The sequence below is a fragment of the Daucus carota genome, chromosome 9 (genome assembly GCF_001625215.2).
Source record: "Daucus carota subsp. sativus chromosome 9, DH1 v3.0, whole genome shotgun sequence".
Lineage (NCBI taxonomy): Eukaryota > Viridiplantae > Streptophyta > Magnoliopsida > Apiales > Apiaceae > Daucus > Daucus carota.
In genome coordinates this window covers 12,878,942-12,902,183 of record NC_030389.2, presented here as the reverse complement: position 1 = coordinate 12,902,183, position 23,242 = coordinate 12,878,942, and the positions used below count along the sequence as shown (strand labels likewise).

General features: G+C 31.7%; 1 protein-coding gene across 1 annotated transcript; it reads right to left on the bottom strand.

Moving 5' to 3' along the window:
- Positions 1–350: 350 nt before the first annotated feature.
- LOC108200641 (guanosine deaminase) lies at positions 351–6,695 on the bottom strand. The gene is made up of 5 exons (XM_017368861.2): positions 6,526–6,695; positions 5,779–5,838; positions 5,032–5,222; positions 899–1,003; positions 351–815 (listed from the first exon to the last, which is right to left on the bottom strand). The coding sequence occupies exons 1-5, from the start codon at positions 6,539–6,541 to the stop codon at positions 627–629; spliced, it is 561 nt and encodes a 186-aa protein (XP_017224350.1). The 5' UTR covers positions 6,542–6,695; the 3' UTR covers positions 351–626.
- Between the last annotated feature and the right edge of the window lie 16,547 nt (positions 6,696–23,242).

The following is a 23,242-nucleotide window of genomic DNA, read 5'->3' as shown; positions in this document are numbered from 1 at the left end:
CATTGTCGGAAATGTAAACCCCCAAAAGATAAATAATCTTTGATGATGAAAGATATGCTCCTGCTATAATTACCCGGTTAATATTTGACACAGGCTTTCTAAATCCCAAAAAATATCACACCCAACATTGAATAAACCCAAAAACAACTATACAAAAACACTGCGAAACACTCCAAAAGGAGAGACAAACAAACACTCTAAAAAAAGAGACACTAACACCCAAAAAATTAGGTTTTACTAAATAAAAAATTAGGTTTTACTAAATAAAAATCATTGATAGAAAACAAAGGAGTTGGACCAGGGAAGCCCCTCGATTAGTTTAAAAAAGGACAAAAACAAAAGATGGGATATCAAAGAAAAAGAACCTTTTTTAAAAAATTTACAAAGTACTTGAAATTTAAATATTTGACAATTAAATACAGCATCAGCCTATGAAGGCAATTTTGCCACTATTGCACTTTCAGATGGAGCCATATAAAAGGCTTCGGAGTTCGAAAAAGTTTTTAACAGAAGTACATTAAATATACTTATTCAAAGAACGTATGAGCGGCACTGCAACTGGTCCAATTAATGGTCAAGCAGTAGAGCTGATGATCTTTCCTTATGACCACTCCAACCAGTTTTGATCAGTACATGGTGAACTTTTCCTTTGTTTTTTCAAATACTTGCTCAGCGATAATTGCTCCATTTCCGTCAGCTTTTTTGATCTCCAAGTTAGATTTCTGATAAACCCCAGTGCCCCTCAATGCATCAGCAATAAAGTCATCAAACCCAATGGCAATTGCGGCCTCAGCTTTCGCACCATAAACCAACCTCTGCATCAGAAAGAGTGCATTTGAGATGAAACTTATAAAAGTTTAGGAAAACAATTGACAGTAGAATGCAAATAGTTGGGGACCTTAATTCTTGACAGATGAATAGCACCAAAGCACATAGGGCAAGGCTCACATGATGCATATATCTCGCATTCTGCAAGCTCAATCTGGTTGAGCTTTTTGCAAGCCTGAAAAAGAAAAAAGTATCGGTTCATAAGAAACAAGAACATAGTAGCATAACAGTTTTATCCACTGTAAAATACACATTAATAGTAAATTGAAAACATAAATTATTTAGGGATTAATGGTTTGGTTTCAGTGATGGAATCATTATGTCCGCGATAAAATTGAAAAACCTTCCCTACCATGATTTCCGGTTTGGATGGAATTCTTGATTTTACAACTGCAACAATATTCTAAACCTAAATCTTGAACTAGCAGCTGCAGATGTACGCATCAGAGAATCACATTATATCAACAGAAGTCCCTGGCCACTCCTAAGTTTTATTTTAAAAGAGAGGAGCTGAAACTCAATTATAAGCTTGGATTGAGATATGATATCCTATGCATCTTATAGGTTAAGTCTCTTTTAATACACACTCTAGGCTTCATTAACAATATGATGCCGGAACCAGAAACTGGGTCATGTCTTGAAATTTATCTTTTGGCATTTTGTTAATGTTTTGTTGCAAGAGAAAATATACATAAAAACTGATGAGTTTTTCTGAAACAGTATAAAATGTCAGTTCAACAAATGTAAAAGGAAATGGATTTAGTCATAAAACTCACTTGTTGCTTCTTGCTAAAAAAAAAAAGAACATTATTATATAGAGCATATATATTCAAACAGTACAATTTATGACACAAGGTCAGCCAACCAAAACCTCATCCACTTGTCAGAGACAGGATGTTAGACCTAAACTGCCTTACTGATGAAACCTATCCCCTAATATTGTTTGAAATTATCCTCAAAATCTTATTATAAGGATAAACTAAGGAAATTTGAGAAAAATACCACCAAAATAAGCATATTACTACTACTTATGGAGAAGCGTGGGGGACCTAGGACTTTATCAAAGTATGGGGTCAAAAATTATAAAAAAATTAGATCAGAGAATTTATAATTGTAATACCAAAAAAATGAAAAGAGAAAAAGATAACTGATACTCGGAGGTATTACCCTTCTAATTAACAAAATTAAGGCATCCAGGCAGGAAACCTTGGGTTTCTAATGAAAACACACTAAGGTAGACAACGACAGTGCCAACAAGAAAAATATTATAGGCCAATAATTTCTTGGGAGGGCCTAGACCCACCATGGGCCTTGGGTAGGTCCACCACTTTTGAAGGATGCACTATACTCGCTCCACCAAATCTCCTTCACTTTATTCACAAGGTCTTGAAGGAAACCTAGAGATCTAGATGCTATCAACCACTTAACAGGCTCATATTAAAATACCCAATATCAATTTCCACCATCTACATCCAAATGGACTAATGCCTCAATCATATAAGTATATCAAGAAGTTTTCACTCGTCACTCAACTAGAAGCTTCTTTGATAGCTGAAGAAAGGGTTATAGTCGCATGTAGACCTAAAGAAGACATGTATTGGGATCAGGGACTGTCACCCACATGTATTAGGGTAGTATGGGGTACACTTGGATATGACAGTGACACAAACAATTGAGGCTAAAACTAAAACAGAAACTAAAACAAAAACAGATGATATAGGATTAATAATAGAGGTCCCAAATGAGCACCCAAATTCATATATACTTGAACAAAGCTAACCACTTTGACATTAATACTTCAGATTTGGAGCCTTTCATTTCCAGCCAAATAAAAGCCTGACCCTATATCACTTTTTATGAGTATATTGCTAGCTGTGTAAATGATTTCTTTGATTCAATTGCGCTCCATCAGATATCAAATCTTTTATTTACACGCACATATATACATTTTTAAAATATCCATATTATTTGATGTGTACTACAGTTTATTATATTCAAAACTTTGCAAACTTAAGTCTCGTGGCACGGAAGGTAGTGGATCTGGCGAGTCTGTACCCATGGTAAATTGTGTATTCACATCTTTCAGAAGCTCATTAGCCACAAAAGCAAGCACCCCAGAGCTCCATTGTTATATTAAAACTCTTTTTAATGTACTAACAAAATATATAAATTGTTTCAGGGCCTCTGAAATTACCAAACACCTCTAAAGGGCTAGTAATCAAACTAAACATCTTGCTAACTAATTTAATTGAAGTTAATTAAAATGAAGCAGGGTTAGAGCTTTATTGTAAAAAGGTGAGAGAAAATATTAATAAGATTTTACTCAGACCCAAAAGCAATTTTTAAAGCTCACGTGGGTGGTTAATTTACTTCTGATTCTCTTTATGACTTTGACTTGTTTGGGACATACAAATTTCACTAACCATTACTAAAAAGAAGTGTGCCAAATATGCAGTCATGAATGATGACATTTAGTGGCCTGAAACATGCTAGAAATGCATGATTTGGTTTTCTATGTATAGTTTCAAGCTAGAAAGCAGGGATCATTCACTCACCCCCCGCAACGGCACTCGATTCCGGGGATTCTTGAATGCTTGGGGATTTTCCAGGGATTCTTGTTAATAATTATTTATGTAATTAGTTGAATATTTTATCATTTACTAATTTATAATGCAATAATTGTGTTTTCAAATAATTATAATGTAAACTGTTAGGATATTGAAGTTATTTATTTGATTATTTGATTTAAATATAAATGTAATTCTTGAAATACATGCATAATATATATTTTTAATTTTTAATATATTAATATTTGTCGACTCCCCCGCACCCGAATCCTCATATTTTTTAAATTTGCCAAATTCTTGTATCCCTGTATTGTGCGCTCATGTATCCGCACCCTTACTCATGCTTCCTAGGTTTCAAGCTATAACTCTACTTCCAGTGGATTACATTATTAAATAAAAAAATACCACAACCATACATATACATTTTAGCAAGTAAATTGGGTAATTATACTAAGTTAAAACGATGATGGCAACAACTTGATAGAGATGTCCCTGGGTGACTCTAATAAGCTACTTTATCACACTGCCATCCACCAATCAAACATTCCAGTAATTTTTTTGCAAGTAAACTGCAAGAGTACAACTGATGTTTTATGTTGTTGTTTGCTTAAGAATTTAATTAACCCTCTCAAACTAAGATAGAAAATATCCTAACATGTTAATAGTAAATACATATATTGGCACATATTAATTGTTCGAAATATTTTATGAGCAAACAGAGCGCTTTCATGAAGGAAATTAATGTAGATAAGGATATGGAACAAAGTACAGTATTTTCTCAGTTTAGTGCCAATGAAAATACTCTATTACCTTGTTAAGGTACCTACTAAATCATTATTTTTATGATGTATGACTCATCTGTCCCAGTAAGCCTATCCAATAAGATTCTTAATTAACCCTCTCAAAATAAAATAGAAAATATCCTAACATGTTAATAGTAAATACATATATTGGCACATATTAATTGTACGGAATATTTTATGAGCAAACAGAGCTCTTTCAGGAAGGAGATTAATGTAGATATGGATATGGCAACAAAGTACAATATTTTCTCGGTTTAGTGCCAATGAAAATACTCTATTACCTTGTTAAGGTACCCTACTAAATCATAATATTTATGATGTATGACTCATCTGTCCCAATAAGCCTATCCAATAAGATTCTTACGCATCCTGCATGATGCACACTGACTATTTACAAACACGGATAGAATCTCTTCATAAATATTAGAATTACTCTTATTTAGGTAATTTTTAACATGTAGATATAGGTATGTTTCTCTTGATATGTAAATGTTTCTAGTCTGTAAGTATGTACAAGCAGTAAATACCGGCACAAGAAGCACATATGGATCTGTGTACATCCCACATGATGCACACAGATTATTTAAAAAAACAGATAGAATTTCTTCATAAACATTAGAATTACACTTATTTAGGTAATTCATTAATATGTAGATATGGTATGTTTCTCTTGATATGTAGATGTTTCTAGTCTGTAAATTATGTACAAGCAGCACATACTTAAAAGCACATTATAAGGCCAAATATACAAAATCAAGGTGACATCATTCCCAACAAAACTACCTTTGCTCAAACTTCTCAAATAATTCAACAAGGTACAGTCGTAAGTTTACCTCTCGTATTGCCGTCACTTCTGCATGAGCAGTTGGATCAGTATGTTTTAAGACCATGTTATGACAGCTCGCAACTACTTCATCCTTGCAGACAACAACTGCACCAAACGGACCTCCATCGCCACATTCCACCCCCTTGTATGCTTCTTCCACAGCTTTTGTTATGAAAATATGGTCTCTGTCCTGCACAGCTGGTTCACAACAACAGAACAGAAGAATATTAAGAAAGATGTGTATCTTTATTCGTGTATGCTTGACTTCCACAAAATCCTCGTGGAACTATTGGGCCATCCAGATACGTACAAAATTTATTCATATTAGCTAAGAAGAGAAACTAATCTTTTACTCTAAATGACATACTGAAAATCTTTGTAGAAAAATCATTTTCAAACACATATGCATAAATGTATATATTGGGTACTTTACAACACAGTAATATAAATATATATACGGCCACATATGAAGCGGAAATACAAGGCAATACCTAATCCAAACATTCAGATTAGACTTTTCTACTTTAAAAAGTGCAGAGGTTTACAATAAAGCACGTGGATGCCAAAAAAGTATATGACCTGGTGATGTCTGGTAATACTTTACACCATTAAGTTTGCACATACTTGAGATACAAACAATAGACTTGTTTTACGCAATCACGCTTGTGGTTCTTTACAATTTAAAATCCACTAAATTCTGTATGCCCTCATCACATTACAGATGTAACTTAAAACCAACATTGAATACAATTACCTTCCTGATAACCAGCAAAAGCAGAAGCAACAGAAATGGCTCCGTCTTTGGCTTCAACAACTGTAAAATTTAGCAGAAGAAGAACCATATCAGACACTAAACTCTACGATAAAAAGTACAACAACATACAAAAAACTTAATTCTGATAACTAGCACTGTTATGTTCACGGTTTAATCCTTTGACAGTAACAAATGAGCTTTACATTATTAATTAATAGAGACCCTTTTGCTGCAGCGAACAATGATCCATGCTTACAACAATACATGAAAAGAGTACATAAATCTCGCATTCAACCTCTCAATATTCATCCACATTGCATTCTAAATCCATTCCATCACAAAACCCACGTGCCATCATCAATCTTTCATACATAATAATGTGCAAAACCTAGATCCAGCAGCTAAACTAATCACATCAGCTTGCGAAAAACATATATGCATCAATTACATGATTCAGATTTTACAAAGTCAATGGCAATAGAATACTCAAATATATATACTAATCTAATAAAGATTAACACCAAATTCTATTCCAAAATCACAACTTGTTGAATCAAACATCAAACCATCCAATTTCAAGACCACAATAAAAACATCCAATCAACGAATTCATCAAACATGTGAAATTACTGCAAATCACTATTGACCCATTATAGCAAGACATTAGTTGCATCGACCCACAAAACAGCACTCAAGAGCATGTACAAACAACACACACACAGAAAATGAAGAAAGAAAAGGGGTTACCTTTAGCATCCTCCATGAGTAAATGGGAGATGAACAAAGGAGGTCAAGATTATATTTATATATATCGAGAGAGATATCGAGAGAGAGAGAGAAGCTTATAAGAATGGAGTTAAAACTCGTCCACCAGCTATCTAGTCCAACTTCTACTGCTACAATCTTCTTATATGCACAATTTAATAGAATATGTTCACCGTCCTTGTGCAAGCACATGGGATTGTAATAATAATATTGTGATAAATACATAATAATATATAAATAATTAATTAAGTATATTCATTCCTCGATAAAATATTTAACAAAAAGAGCTATTCAATTGAGATTTTAAAAGATATTTTTTCATTTATGAAATTTGAGAATATTTAATTCAAATTCTAAAAAATATATCAAAATATTAGGGTATTAGATTAATAGGGGTGTATTGGATTAGGATTTTAAAACATTTTCTTTCATTCATGAAATCCGAGGGTATTCGATTGAGATTGTTTCAAATCCATTAAAATCTTGAGATATTCAATTGAGATTTTAAATTATGCTACAAAATTCGGTGGTATTCAATTGGGATTTTAAATTATGCTTTAAAATCCGATGGTATTCAATTGGGATTGTTTAAAATCCATTAAAATCTGATGGTATTCAAACGCTGATGGATTTTTTTGGATTTCATAAAATGATGGATTTTGTGGCATTATTCAGTGTATTTTAAGTTTTTTGAAATCCCATCAAAATCAATGGGATTTTGAAGCATTGTGCTTAAATCCTATAAACTCTACGACATTTTATCAAGAATCCGCAAAAAATCAAAATCAAATACAATCCATTAAAATCCATAGAATAAAAACAATCCATTAAAATCTCAATCAAATACACCCCGTAAGATTTTAAATTATACTACAAAATCCGGTGACATTCCATCAAGATTTTAAATAATATTTTAAAATCCGATGATATTCAACTAAAATTATTTACAATCTATTAAAATACGAGTATATTCAAATGTTGGTCGATGTTTTTAGACTTCATAAAATGATACATTTTGTGGGATTGTTCCCGTATCTTGAAGTTAAATCCATGAGACATTGAAGTATTGTTCTTAACTTCTAAGCAATCTCATTAACTACACACTCTCGTCAACTCTGAGACATTTTATCTGGAATCCATATAAAATCAAATAAGATATAATTTATTAAAATTCATAAATTATAAAATTAGCATTTTACTAGTGCTACACATCGAACAAATTTTTTTTAAAATAAATTAATTTTGTTAACATATATGTTCAAGTATAGATTATTTCGACATTATTTATAGAATTTTATTACTCCCTCTGTTTTTTAATATATAACGTTTGACTTTTTGGCACACACTTTTAAGCGCTTTGACCGGGTAGTTAAAAATGTTATTTTTAAAATTTTCTTTTTTTGCATAAAAATATGTAATCAAAATTTTTAATTCACAAAAAAATCAATTAAAAATAATAATTTTTACTATCCGATCAACTCACCTAAAGATACGTGCCCAAGTCAAGAGGGACATATAAAAAAAACATAGGGAGTACATGAATATCGGTATAAACTTTCTAAAATAATATTAATATATCATAAATCCTCTAGATTTGATCAATTATAAATACCACTCTTATTATATAAAATTAAATATAATATAATTTATATTTTTTAATCAAATATTAGATGAGGATCGACTAAAGGTTCGAGAAGTAGGATATGCAATCACTGTTCCTGCCTCCCAATTTCGGAAACCAAAACAATATGAGTTTAGTTTTATCATGATTTCTAAATTTAGAGCGATATTAATATAATATTAGTTTGTTTTCGATCCTCATTCAAATAAGAAATAAATTCCCAGCAAGCATTTACTAAAGTTTTGGCTATTTACTAAAAATACTAATTTTTGTAAGTTTTTTTTTCTTTTTTGCAATTTTAGTATTTTTTTGAAAATATTGCGAGTATATCATTAACTGAATGCAACCAAATGCAACTTATATTTTTTTGAAAAAAAATATTAACTTTTTATTAAATTTTAAGGGTCTATTTGGAGGCAATTGAGAAGTGTTCATGGGTACGAATAAATAACTAATTATCGATACACACATCACAGACATCTCGATTCTCTTTTTCACCTCATTCCTACAAACCCCACAAGAACAATGTCTTCATCCCCTCCTAATATCCCATCTAAAGAACACATCGTTTTTGATCAACCTGTTGATACTTTCATTATTTCTCAATGTGCACAAAGCCTTGCATCTACTTTTGATAAAGGTTCAACAAACATTTTGTCGACGGATTAACAACCGAATAATATGGCAAGAGCAACAAAACAATCTGCATTTGTGATTCAGAATCTTATGTCTCTGCTGCCTCTAGAAATCCATCTAGAATTAAGATATGAATTTCTTCTTCATGGGTGTGATTATGAATGGGTGCGATAAAGTTCTATTGTTGGCTTATTATAAATAAAGAAAGAGATGGAGGTTGATTTTAGTTGATTTTGTGGTTCTATTGTTGCTTACTTTTTAGTAAAGTAAAGTTCATATTGTTGGCGTATTACAAATAAAGAAAGAGAGATGGAAGTCGACTCTCAAAACTGCAAAATCTAATTTAGTAGTAGAGATTTATTTTATTATAATTATATAATTTAATTAATTTGTAGGTATAATTTTATTTTCATAAACATGATTAGTCTTTGTAGTCACATTTTACAAAGTTTTATGCTCTTAACTTATTGTATGAAATAATATTGATCATTAAATTTAATATAACGTACCATAAAAGTATAAATTTAAAAATATAATAATGTAAATAAAAATATAATGAAGCTAAAAAGATAGATGTATTTGATATTTTATATCTACATTCAATCAATAAAATAATGAAAATTTTTGTCTTATGACATTATAAATAGTCATTATGAGATTTCCAAAAATTAGTCATTCTCGATACTAATTTTTGTTGATTTCACCTCATTATAATTATATATTTACATTTACACTTATAAAAGTGATGTTTGAAGATAAAGATGAACTAATAAGTTTTTTTTGGAGATTTGTTTAGCACAATGAGGGAGGTGGGGTGGTCTTGATTGTTAGTATTGCATGGTAAAATAATTAATTTTTTAAATTAATTAATTATATTACATACTTAAAATTTGAATAATTTTGTTAATATGTAAGTGCAAGTGTAGATTATTTTGACATCATTTACACAATTTCATTACAATATTATAATTATAAAATTTCTAAAAAATAATATTATTTTTTAAATCCTGTAAATTTGATCAACTATATATGTCCCCTTATTATATTAAATGATATATAGAGTAGATCATTTTTTTTCTAATCAAATATTACATAAGAATCAACTATTAGTTCGAAGGGTATATAATTTTATGGGCTTGCCTTAGAGCCATTATCATTCAAGGATTCATCAATCTTTAAATGAAAATACTTATACTATTGTACAATGTACAAACAACTGAATTTTATTTTCTGTTACTTGCTCAGTGCCCTCCCATAGGGTTTAAATAGTGTCCCGCATATCTTTAGTAGGGGTGCAACTGATAACATTGTCAATATATCAGTATCAATGCCATTAAACAGTATGTTCATGGCCTTCTTATCCTTGTACACCTAATTTTTATCTTCTTTTGTGAATTAATATTTGTTCTTGGGCACTTCTTAATCCTCCGACTCATTACCAACAAGTCTGATTGCACTGTTTATCTTAGCAGGAACATGTGGACCTTTCGCAATATAATTTACGTAACTTGCATCAAATGACAGGAGATGCATCCTCATTTTCACTTTCTAGTGAAAATAATGTTCCTTCTCAAGCATTGAAATCTTGACTCCTTCATCCTTTCTTCCCGTTATTGATTGTTTGGAATCTTTACTTCTTGTATATTAGAAGTGTTATTCAGACAATGCAAACAATAGGTTAGTTTGTAGGGGGGGGGGGGTTGAATACAATCTACAAAATTTCAACCAATTTTTTCTTAACAGATTCTATCCAAGCTTACAAGAAAAAAAAAATTAGAACAATAGAAATTAAAAGAACAAGGATCTTTAAAAATTTCAGGTGGATTGTTTCATCCACTTGAGAGATTTTTATATTAAAAACCTTCCAAGTAAGAATTACTTGGCTGCTTACAAAAGAATGAAGATCAGAAGCTTACAATTTCTTGTTTGCTATCTCTAATGCTTTGCTCTTCAGTTCTCAGTGTTTGGATAAATTGAAATGAAAATTACAAAATATATACTACTACAAATGAAACTAGTCTGCAAAAGTATTTTCCTACTCCTTTTCTAGCTATTACAAATGTAGAATTTCTTGGACTTGATAGAACATTTGACAGCTTGAAATTCTTGTTGCTTTGCCAGAAATGGTAGGCTTCGAGGTTCCCAATATTTGAATAAACTGCTTTTGGTTTAGCTTCCAAAACTGGTGCAGCATCTGTCACATCAACCCATTTGCTTGTTGTCCTTTACTTGACTTGTAGCTTTCAACTACTAATACATCTAGCAATTGATGGCCTATTTGAATTAGCGATTGATAATCTTCTAGGTTTAGCCATTGATGGAATTGATGTAGCGATTGATAGAATGATATTTAGCCGTTGATACTTGTTGACTAAGGTTCTTAAAAGGAACTTAAGACTACGGGCTTCATTATCTCGATTTCCAGTAGTAATGGTAGGGTATACTGGATATTTAGCAAGAAGGCGCTAAAGTCTATTAGTGGCTATTTATTTACACTATCCAACGAGGCAATATTTTGAAAATTCTCAAAAAGGATTGCGGCAACTAGAGGTGGCCAAACGGGCCAAACCGACTGAACCGGCACGCCCCGAACCGGGTTTTTAACCGTCCGAAACCGTCTAAATACGGGCCGGTTCGAAACCGTCATGAACCGATATGAGCACGTGCCGAATACGGGTTGACAAATAAGGGACCGAACCGTAACCGGTCCGGAACCGCTAGAATCCATGGAACTGACGCAGTTGGAACCGCGGAACCGCGGTTTGAACCGTGGAACCGCAAAACCGCGGTTCAAACCGTGTAAGGTGCATGTACAAAAGGTGCTTGGTAACCAATTTTGTGATATAATTACAAGTTTTTGCTTTCTGTATTTTTGTACAGGGGTATTAATTTGTTACTCTTTGTTTTATTTCGTTTGTTTTGTTAATTTTAGTTTTTGTTTAGTTAGTTTAGTTTATTTCGTTAACCTTAAAAATAGTTTACTTAATTTTATTTCGTTTTAGTTATTAAGTTTAGGTAATTTTATTTAAAAAAAATAATTTAGTTAGTTTTATTTCGGTTAAGTTTTCATACTTAAGTAATTTTCGTTTAACAAAATAATTTAGTTAATTTTATTTAGGTTAAGTTTTTAAATTTAGGTAATTATTTATTAGTTTACAGTTTATTGATAATTAATTTCATATTAATACTTAACAAAAATAATTTCCCAAATTAATATCATATAAAACTTTATTATCAAAATTTTAAATTTTAAGAATTATTAAAATTTACACATGTTATTATAAAACAAAAAAAAAACAAAAAAGTAACACATGCATGTTAAGTGAGCCAGACAATAATTGAAGAGCCACGCTGAACCGCAGAACATGAACCGCGAAACGCGGAACCGCTTGAACCGGCCCGAACCGGCCCGGCCCGCCCGAATGACCACCTCTAGCGGTAACTCATTCTATGATGGAATATAATTTGTAGCATTAGACAAATACACACGAAATATTGAATATTTATGCCGATTCCGAGGGTATGTTACGAGATGGGCAAGGCTTGTGACTATAATAATCATACAATGTGATAGCCTCATTACATACGCGATGACATAGTTTTAGTAGACAATTAATATCAACTAGAATTATCAGTATTGACTTTATACCTTCAAATGATAATATTATGTATATGCTAACAAAAGGGTTACCAAGAGAATTGGTTGATAAATCATTGGGAGGATTTGGCCTTAAGCCTATTGCATGATGGTGTCGTGGTAGACACTCAACCTTGGTGACTGTCAATCCCAGGATCTTGGTTCAAATAGGTCCACTAAATAGTGATGACCAAATCACTATGGTGGTATCCATTCGCTTATTACTATGATCAAGAAATAGTGAGAACTATAACTATACGAGGATAAGCTTACACTTTTAATGATCTTTGATGAATACATGAAGTTCAAGATGAACTATTAAATTTGGTTGAGTAAATGTGGATTACTCTTTAAGATAGAGATCACATATGTAGAAGAGAAATTGGGCAACTGCAAAGAGGAAATATATATTACAAAAACTCCTGCATGAATAGGACGATGTCCATGGCCAAAATGGACATACTCATGAAAACAGAATAAGTCAGGGAGGATACAGTGATAGGTATATCATTATTTGCATTAATGATCTTACATTTTAAGGATATCACGTCTATTGTCTACCAATAAAGTCAGTATACTTGATCAAAGGGTTATATCAAAGTGGTCACTGAAGTAGAGGCTATATATCACTTCATTCATTGATCTTAATGGATATCATTTGAATCATTAAAGTCAAAATAAATAACAAACAAATACCTCTAAATATGAGTTCAAGCAGCAAAACTATTATTTATAGAGTTTTTACATTATTCTTCAATATTACCACAACCAAGTAAACTGTTATGACTTCTAGTATTTGAGCTACTATATTTAGATTTTATCAAGTTTATTACTATTTATTTTTAATTGAAACAAAGAAAATAACTGTATAATAAAAAATAAATAGTAAATAAACTTGATAAAATCTAAATATATTATCATTAATACTTGAAGTCATAATCTTTTACTTGGTTGTGGTAACATTCAAGAATAATGTGTAAAAATCTATAGACAATATTTTTACTTCTTGAACTCATATGTAGAGGTACTTTTTTGATATTTATAATGACTTTAATGACTCAAATGATACCCCGTTAAGATCCATGAACAAAGTGATATATGACCTCCACTCTCATGACCATTTTGATATTTAACCCCTTGATCAAATGAAGCCTCTAAGAGCATTTTCTACCTATCGCATGTTATATCTAATCATAAATAGTATCACCAAGTCCTTCCTCATTTTAGTTTGTCTAGTGTTTGCTACTATAATTATCGATCACCTTTTTTTTTTTAATAATTATCAATCTCACCTATGCGGGAGATTGTTTGAAAATATAGGTATAAGTTCCACGTAGTCAAGTCATTTTGAGCATAAAATTGAGCGAGTCTCGATTGCGTATTTGTAACGAATCATACTTGAATAAGTCTTACATTGTGCGAGCTTTGTAATGCATGTTTAGTCACTTAAAAAGACTAAGGGATGAATGTGATAAGATGTTCCCTTAGAAGTGAAAAAACTAGAAGTGAAACAATAAGTCCCACATTAATTGCCTAGAGGGGCTTTCAAGACTTTATGTAGTGGAACACTTCTATAATGTTTAGATGTCTAGGTGAATTTTGTGGCTTTGCAAGACTGATATTGTTTTGCACCAACAGACACGAATATAACAAATTTGGGCTGGATAAATATGGACTAACATTAATATAGCAAAATTTGACCCAGATATATACGAACTAGTTTTACTAAACTATTATTTGCCACTTGGCTTTGGCTCAAATTATATACATAAATTAACTCAATTTTGTTTCAAATTAATTGATATAATTTAAATTAATTTGATCTGATTGTGGATTAAATTTATAACTGACTTGATTAATCAATTTATTTTAGTTAATTATGGAAAAGAGTAGTGCACAAGTTGGCCGTCCACACACACACACACACACACACACACACACACACACACACACACACACACACATTATATAAATCAGGGTTAACAAACACCAAAATACAACCATCTTTCAAACCCCTTTTATATATCCGTTGGTGATAGTGTGAAAGCTTGTTCTAGTTGAATGAAGGCGCCGCACTACTGCATCATGATTTGCTTTATCCTAGTAAGCTTTTGTTTAAAATATATGTAGAGGGTGTGAATATTCTTTTAATATACAATTTTACACTAGACCCAAATTATTAATATCCCTCATTCTTATCTGTCTACTTCATTTTTTATATGTTATTATATTAGACACACACAAACACGATTCGTTTATTAGCACAGATGGTAAAAAATAAATTTGACAACATTTGTAGAAACATCGAGGCTTCCTAATATAGTAGTTGTAGTAGCAAAACTTTTTATCCACCCTCGTCTACTTTAACTTCAAAGTGAAAGATAGAATGTATTCATTTACCGAATAAAAATATTTATCCTTAAAACACATGATATTAAAATATCTAGAGGTGATACTAATATACGTAATGAATAGGTTATCATGTTGTGGAGAAGTTATCTTTGGATAGATTGGTTATTCTGTGTTCATATCGCATCGAACCATCAGTTTTCAAGTGGCAAACATGAAATTTTGATGAAGCTCGGAAACCATTTTAATAACAGTTAAGAATGTTGGGAATATTCAGGATATCATGATGGTAAAAAATAAGAATACTAAGTAAACTCCTCCGCATTATAAGTTATTTGTTAGACTATGCAACTACTTGAAAACTTTTAAAATATATAGAGGCATATACTTACACCACCATATTTATCAAAGAAAGTTGAAAAGCAAACAACTGACATTGAGGAAAACACAGAGATGACATGCAAGATATTCGGCATATCGACAAGCTATATTCCAAAGGAATTATAATTTGTCAACTTAAAGCTTACCGAAGATAAAAGAATTATTTTAGAATTTTTGTGCTGCAAGAAGCTGTTGAACCAAACAGGATTTGGTGAGAATTTAGTGTGTTACAATTTTAATTATTTTTAAAGCATGTGTATTTTTTGTTAAATGTGATTGTCATTTACTTTGTAGAAAGGTTTTGCTGATACTGTCAATTGATTAACATCATACAAAATAATATAGGTACATATATTACAACACGTTTAGTTGTAAGGGACTCTGTTATTATCTTTGTTTGATGCATCTATGTCTTCCTTTCTTTTCTCAATACCACAAATAAAAAAAACTTTGGTCATTCAGAAAATAACTACAACTTGGTAACATTTGTTAGTCCATAAATCAAAATTACCATTTAGTATGCAACATATAATAATGAGTGGTTCAGAAACTAGGTAATATTTTCCACCACATGCATTTACACAGACCAAAATTAAACACAGAAAACTTTCTTGAAATAAACGATAAGCTCATGTTATACGAATAGAATAGACACACATTTTTCTAAATCTTGAATCAGAAGAATGGCTTCTCCACAAAAATTTGCCTCCTCATTCATGATAAAATTGCTTGTGTTTTTTATTGCCATCATATCCACTAAAGCAGAGCTAGAAACAACAGAGAATTTAGCAAAAGATTCTTTAAAAGATTCTCCTGGGTTAATATCTTTGAAGGAGGTGAGAAGTATAAAGGTTCCAAAGGGTGATCCTTTAAAACATGTTTTTAGCCGGCCAGGATCCTTTAAAGAGGTGAAAACTACCGAGGCTTTTAGTAACCCTTTCAAAAACACTATTAACCCAGCACCCGAGGTGAAAACTACCGATATGTTGGAGAATCCTTTCAAACATACTATTAATCCAGAACCCTTGGTGAAAACTACTAAAGCTTTGAGTAATCCTTTTAAACATGCTCTTAAGTCAGAAACTGGGGTGAAAAGTACCGAGGCCATAAGTAATCCTTTCAAACATGCTATGAAACCAAAACCTGTGGTGAAAAATATTGAGGCCCTAAATGATCCTTTCAAACATGCTATTAAGCCAGAACCCATGGTGAAAACTACGGAGGCCTTGAGTAATCCTTTCAAACACGCTAATAAGCTAGAACCTGAGGTTAAAACTGTGGAGGCTTTGGGTAATCCTTTCAAACATGCTATTAAACCAGAAACTGTGGCAAAAACTACTGAGGCCGTGAGTAATCCTTTCAAACACGCTATCAACCCAGAACCCGTGGTAAAAACTACAGAAATCTTGAGTAATCCTTTAAAACAAGCTAATAAGCCAGAACACGAGATGAAAACTACTGAGACCTTGCATAATCCTTTCAAACACACTATTTTTCCAGAACACGAAGTGAAAATCACAGAGGCTTTGAGTAATCATTTTACACATACCATTAAGCCAGAACCCGTGGTGAAAACTACAGAGATCTTGAGTGATCCTTTCAAGCATGCTATTAATCCGAAACCTGTGGTGAAAGCTACTGAGGCCTTGAGTAATCCTTTTAGAAATGCTATTAAGCCAGAATCGGAGGTGAAAATCACCGAGGGTTTGGGTAATCCTTTCAAACATACTATTAAACCAGAATCCGAGGTAAAAGTGAATGAAGCCTTGAGTAATCCTTTTAGACACAACATTAGGCTAGGAACCTTAAAAGAGGTGGAAACTACCGAGGCTCTACTAGGTTATCCTTCCAAACCAAAAGTTTCCTTACCCATTAAGGAGGTGGAAACAACTGAGGCTCTAGTAAGTCATCATGTAAGAACAAATGCTCTTAGACTAGGACACTTAAAAGAAGTAGAATCTACCGAGGCATAGAACATCTACCATTTCAATTCAAGTTGGAAAAATCATAGAGTGAGCGTATATATTATCCTAAAAAGGCAAACACATGATTATTGTATTGATGGTATGTATGGTTTGTATGTTATATCAACTATACAGTATATTGTCATTGATACTTTTTATAGAGAAAAAGAAATAGGCATCATATTCATGTCACATTTGTTAATGTGTAAAATACAGTAAATTGTACAAGTATTGGATGCACTAATGAAGTCATTTGTATATAATTTTAAACTCTTTTGCGTATTTATTAAAATACATATAAGTAATAAAATTAGTAAACACATTTAAAATATCAGATCAGATGCTGATGTTGTTGATCATGATGATCACTAGTTGCAGTAATTTTGGATGTGAAATAAAAAAAGGGAAAAAATAGTTCTCGTGTAATTTTTAATAAAAATTTATAGGGCTTTTGAACTCATTTTATTTTTTCCATTATTTTATTGTTGTTATATGATGACAGTAAAAAAAATGATATATTACATAATAATTTGCAGCATCAATAAAAAAATATGTTATGTTAGAGTGCTAACCATTCATGAATTTTAGAATAACATATGTACTTAAAAGGAGCATAAGTTTAGCTATTTGATATGTACATAATTACCTAACTAGTTTTAATTCTGGAATGAATTTCTCAATAGAACACATGCATGTCAGACATTCACTTCGTTGCTAAAAAGAGTGTGTTGATGTATTCAAAGGATAGCCATTGACGTGCGTTATCAACTTGTACCACGGAGTGGAATCAATAGCTTCATGCCATATCAATTATGTGATAGCCCTCAAATCCGGGGGGTCTGGATTTGGTGACACTAAAACAAAAATCATTTTAAAACCTGTATTTTGCGGAAGAAGGTAAAACAGATATTTAAAAACTTGGAAATTTTAAAAGAGATTTAAATCAAAATCACTTTGACCCCCTCAAAACAGGATCGCTAATAGGTTACAGCACTGAAATCAGAAACCAAAACTTACAATCTTATTACAACTTAAACTACATTTATCAGTTAAGCTTCGATAAGAAGAATAATTGATAACCAATAAATAAATCTAATATTCTAATAAACATCTTCCAAAATATGCTACCTGATTCTCAGGTAGAAACCTAACCACTGGCCATCTTGCCTAGCATCAATCTTACGCGTAGCTTATACATGTGACCATCTTACTCACTAGCTGAAAGGATTAGAAATAATAGCAAGGGTGAGCGAAAATGATCAGCAAGATAATATGAAAGGCAAGAGCCATTGAATATAAATTCTTTTGAAATAAATCAGAGTATTTGAAATAAAGCAAACTTTTGAAGTAAATCTAAACAGTTGTAACTCAAAAGTTTATCAGAAATATAAATAGATATGCTTCAAAATTCACAGGATAAATTTGACAGTAAACATAAGCTATCAAAAGCTTAAACAGTAAACGACCAGTTTTTGGATTGGAATCTCAACAAACGGGTGCACTATCACAGCTGATCAGTACGTGTGATAGCACAGGATCACACTTCATAGAAGCATGTCCTAATTCACAGGTACCAAATATAAGGGAACACATTGGCCTTTGGCAGCACGATATTATCATATTTCGAATAATACCTCAATAGCCCTTCACTGGACCGCCGTCCCGGCCTCTTACGCATAGATCCAATCAAAACAAAGTATTTTTGCTGGCCTTTTTGGCAGGACAATTAACTAGTCCCTTATGCCATACAATCATGTCTTTCAAAACCTTTCTAAAAATTCTTTCGTTTTCAAATTCAAAATACTGTCAAAATAATTTTTATCAAAGTCTGGGTATAGTTTTGATTACACCGCCATACGGCTCAAAGGAATCAAAAAAGCTATTTTCACTATTTAAAATCTTGGATTTAAGTCTGGGACAGAAGACCAAGCATATATTGTAGTATCAAAATGGTACTACTATAATGTCAACAACAGTTTCAAACTGTAAAAGAACTCAGACGATAATTTCCAGAAAACTGATTAAAATAATCAGAATGCTTTTCAAATAACGTTGTCATTGTTCATATAACAGTAAAAAGTATCAAATTACAGATATCCAATATTTTAAATCACAAGATAAAGATAAAAGTATTTGTACTTTTAAATATCAGAAATGAATAGTCATGCTTGAAGGAAGTACAAGTCATAAATAAAAAGCTTGCATTATCAACAGATGGAGGTTAAATAGTTGCTCTTTACCTAAAACCGAAGAATAGGAATACTTGCTTCTGACAGAAAAACAGGTGACAACTCAGTCACCTAGTCGAGATTCCTATACTGGTCTCAACTCTACTAATCTCTGCAATGACTATTTCTACTGGACTATCTTACGGCATAATCTTGTGTTATCAAACTCTTTTGGCTTGACTTGCAACAATATTGGCTTTCTTCTGAAAGTCGTGGATGCACATGTCTTGATAGACTTCCATTTTTGATGTTGCAGCCTCACACCACCATCCCCGACCTTTCCTACAACTACCATACCTGTAATTCGGCTTCCCTTCTCCCCATTTTGTTGTTACCCGCACACAACAGCCATATAACCTCCATCTCCATTTCTATACCCGTTCATTAACCCCCAATCAATCCACCACCAACACTCCTGCTGCATCAATAAACCTCAAAGCCTATGTATACCCATATATATACTTATAACCGACTACACGCTACTGTAATCCAACTCCCCAGTTACATGGCCAGACTTCAATTTCGTCACCTCTGATTCATCCATGGCGGCTCCCCACATCTCCGACGAGCTGTGACAACACTGCTGCCTTGTGGCTGTTTCTCACAGCCACGAAACCACTCCACCGCCGCTCCACAACACTCTGTTTCTCAACCCACACAACCCCATCTTCATTTTCCGATCATCACCCAGAGCCCCCAAACTCCAATCTCAATCAGTCAACAACAAAACAAATATAAACATTTATATACACGCATACACAGTTCAGACTACAAGTTTAATCGTCACCTGTAAGCATGAATTCTTGATTTGAAATCCTCTTTTCTCTAACTTTGTTTGTTCTGTTTTTATCCCAATCTATTTAGTCGTGTTACAGGTGATGCACCTGCTGTGTGTTCACCCACGCACCTGCTTAGCTATTTATTCATTCCATTAACAAAACTTGATATTACACCTCAATTTTTATATATAAATTATATCAAACAGGCCCCTAAATTTAGGGGCTTAAAAAGGTTTCCGAAAATCAATATGAAGATAACCACAAATTTCTAAACTTTCTGAATTAAAATAAATCCGTGAAAATTTTTGTTTCTAAATACCTTTACATATATAAATTAATTTGCCCAATAAAGTTTTAGAGTGCAAATAATTAAAATAGTTATCTGCGAGATTTATAAATATTTTTAAATTCGTTAAAACGTAAAAATACCAATATTTAATTATTCTGGTAATTTAAATTGGACAAATTTTATAATATAATTAAACACGAATTATAATATTTTTAAATCAAAGAATAGCTCTGATTTATAAGAAGTCTAATAAACCCATTTCTAAACTACTCACTCGTACAGAAATTAAACAAATAAAATTGCTCATTTAACATGTAGCACAATTAAATTAATTAATCACATAATTATAGCAACTCACAAAATTGTTTTTCAAAATCCAGAAATTGGAATAAATATAAAATTTTATTCCTCCTCTTTTAGAAATTAATAACAAAATAATAATAATTGTAGAAAATCTGAATCGTTACAAATTATATCTGTGATGTCACATGCAAGGACATGCAATAGATTGTTGGACAATTTGAAGAAGAGTAAAAGAAACTTTAATGATTTTAGAATAATAAAATTTGAAAACATAAGTCAACACTAGCAACACCAACTAAGTACAAGAGTAGGGTAAACTGAACAAAACTTGATAATCAGAATATTCTACCAGTGCCATTAGCAAAATGGAGAATATTATTTCAGTATTTCATTAGATAATTCTATTTACATCCTAAATTGATAAAAAAATTATGTAATATATATTAAACAAATACAAATATGACAATATATTTAATGATATTTATCAAATCCGGGAGTCTAGATCTGTGCCACTAACAACAAAATAAATTAAAACCTGCATTTTTATAAGAATGTAAAAATAAAAAATTCAAAATATAGATATTTTTAAAATGATTTAAATAAAAAACTAATTTTAATCCTAGAAAACAGAATCACATATAGGCTACAATATGGAAATCAGAAACCAAAACTATCAATTTTTATTATTACAACTTAAACTATATTATCATTTAAACCTTGATATAATGGATAATCAATAAATCTGTTTTACAATTGAATCAAATTTAGACAACTCTATTTACCACTAGTCTCAAGACATCTTCCTAGATACTCTACCTGACCATCTATTGAAACTCAACCACTTGAAATCCTCACTGAGCATTACTCTTATGCTCAGGCTATAAAGGTAAAAAATCTTTAACCATATCTGAAATGGTTGAAAGAAATAGCAAGAATGAGCAACAATGCTGAACGAGTATATATTTGGGAATCACATGGTATATAATTTGAATAAATCAGGTGCTTGAAATAAAATCCACAATGAATCAATCAAGATTAAAAATAACTCAAAGTTTTCTTGAATATACAGTTCAACATGATTAAGTCACCTCAAACATGCAATCAAATTAAGTCAAACTGTTTAAACAAAAGAGTCACTTTTAATTGAACATAAATAGTTGTTCATTTCATATTTTCAAATATTAATTACAGAATCGTTCATATGTATTTCATTTCATTAAACTATTCTTTCATTAGAACACCATTTTCAGGAAAATATTAGGTAGGTTGGACCTCTACTCAACGTTTTTGGACAATACGGATAATCAACCACGTAAAGTTCCCCTCACCCAATTAGGCAACTTTTTTGTCATTACACTGGACTATTAATACTAGACTCTTAGGCCACCTTATCTTTATATTCTACATGTGTTAATCGGCCTCTTACCCATCCAATCATATACTAGAAAACTTTATAAATCAAAATTTTTCCTTTAAAAATGAAATTCGTTTTATGTTCCAAAACCATTTATTTTTCAATTCAAACAAATCTTTTCTATTTTGAAAAGCATTTTCTTTTCATTACTTAAAACATTTCAAAATGAGCTTTTTCAATAGAAATTCGAAACTTCGAGGTATGGATCAGAGGGGATTATATAAAGTTGACTAGCAACATGATATCTTAAATTTCATGCGTCGGTATCCTACACAAAAGGATAAAAGATCAGGCTTATATTGTAAAATCAATTTGAGATCATTATCATATGGGTAATTTCTCTAAGTTGTCAAGGAAATAACAAAGACTACTAATCAAAATATAAAGGGACGGGATCTTTAATATCAAAGAAGGATATAAATACTTGCCTTATCTGTGAATCCTATCTCGGACTTATAATCCTATTATATACTACACAATCCTTCCTTTAGTATCAGCTTCTGACAAGATTCCATCTATAGTGCAACTTCTCATTAAGGAAATATTCATAACTTGACTCTGTAAAGCATAATGTAACTCGTAATGTAATAGAGATAACTCAACACAACAAAAGAACATGAAAAAATGCGTAAGTATAATACACGAATCAATAAATTGGAGATCAGGTAAGAGCAGACACAGACAATTTAGATAACTGATCAGATGAACGTCCGTCCATTGAAAGAAGTTCATTTACATTTTCAAGTCTCAGTGAAGAATAAAGTTCAAGAAGTTTCTATTATCTAAGGTTGCCTGTCAATTCAGATTCAAGAACTAGAAAATTCTAGTATACCTATACTGATTATTTGCAATCAGTTATTCGAAGCAACAACAACCAGGATTGACTAATATTCATTTCATTCATCAAGCAAAAAGTATAAAGATCAGCTTCAGTATCATTCGTGAACTGTACACTGAGCGTAAGTACGTACGAAGTTGTTCAATTTGTTTAATCAACGGAGAATTGATCAAGTCAATCACGAGATGTTCCCGAATAAAGTGTAGTCAACTGCTTTTAAACAAAGTCAAATCCGAAGGCAACGCCAAAGGTTTAAACTC

Excerpts from the sequence above, each read along its gene's own strand:
- LOC108200641 (XM_017368861.2), bottom strand. Across the intron at positions 5,223-5,778 it reads TTTTGCTGGTTATCAGGAAG|CTGTGCAGGACAGAGACCAT; the intron begins GTAATTGTATTC and ends GTTGTGAACCAG. Across the intron at positions 816-898 it reads TTCATCTGTCAAGAATTAAG|AGGTTGGTTTATGGTGCGAA; the intron begins GTCCCCAACTAT and ends TTTCTGATGCAG.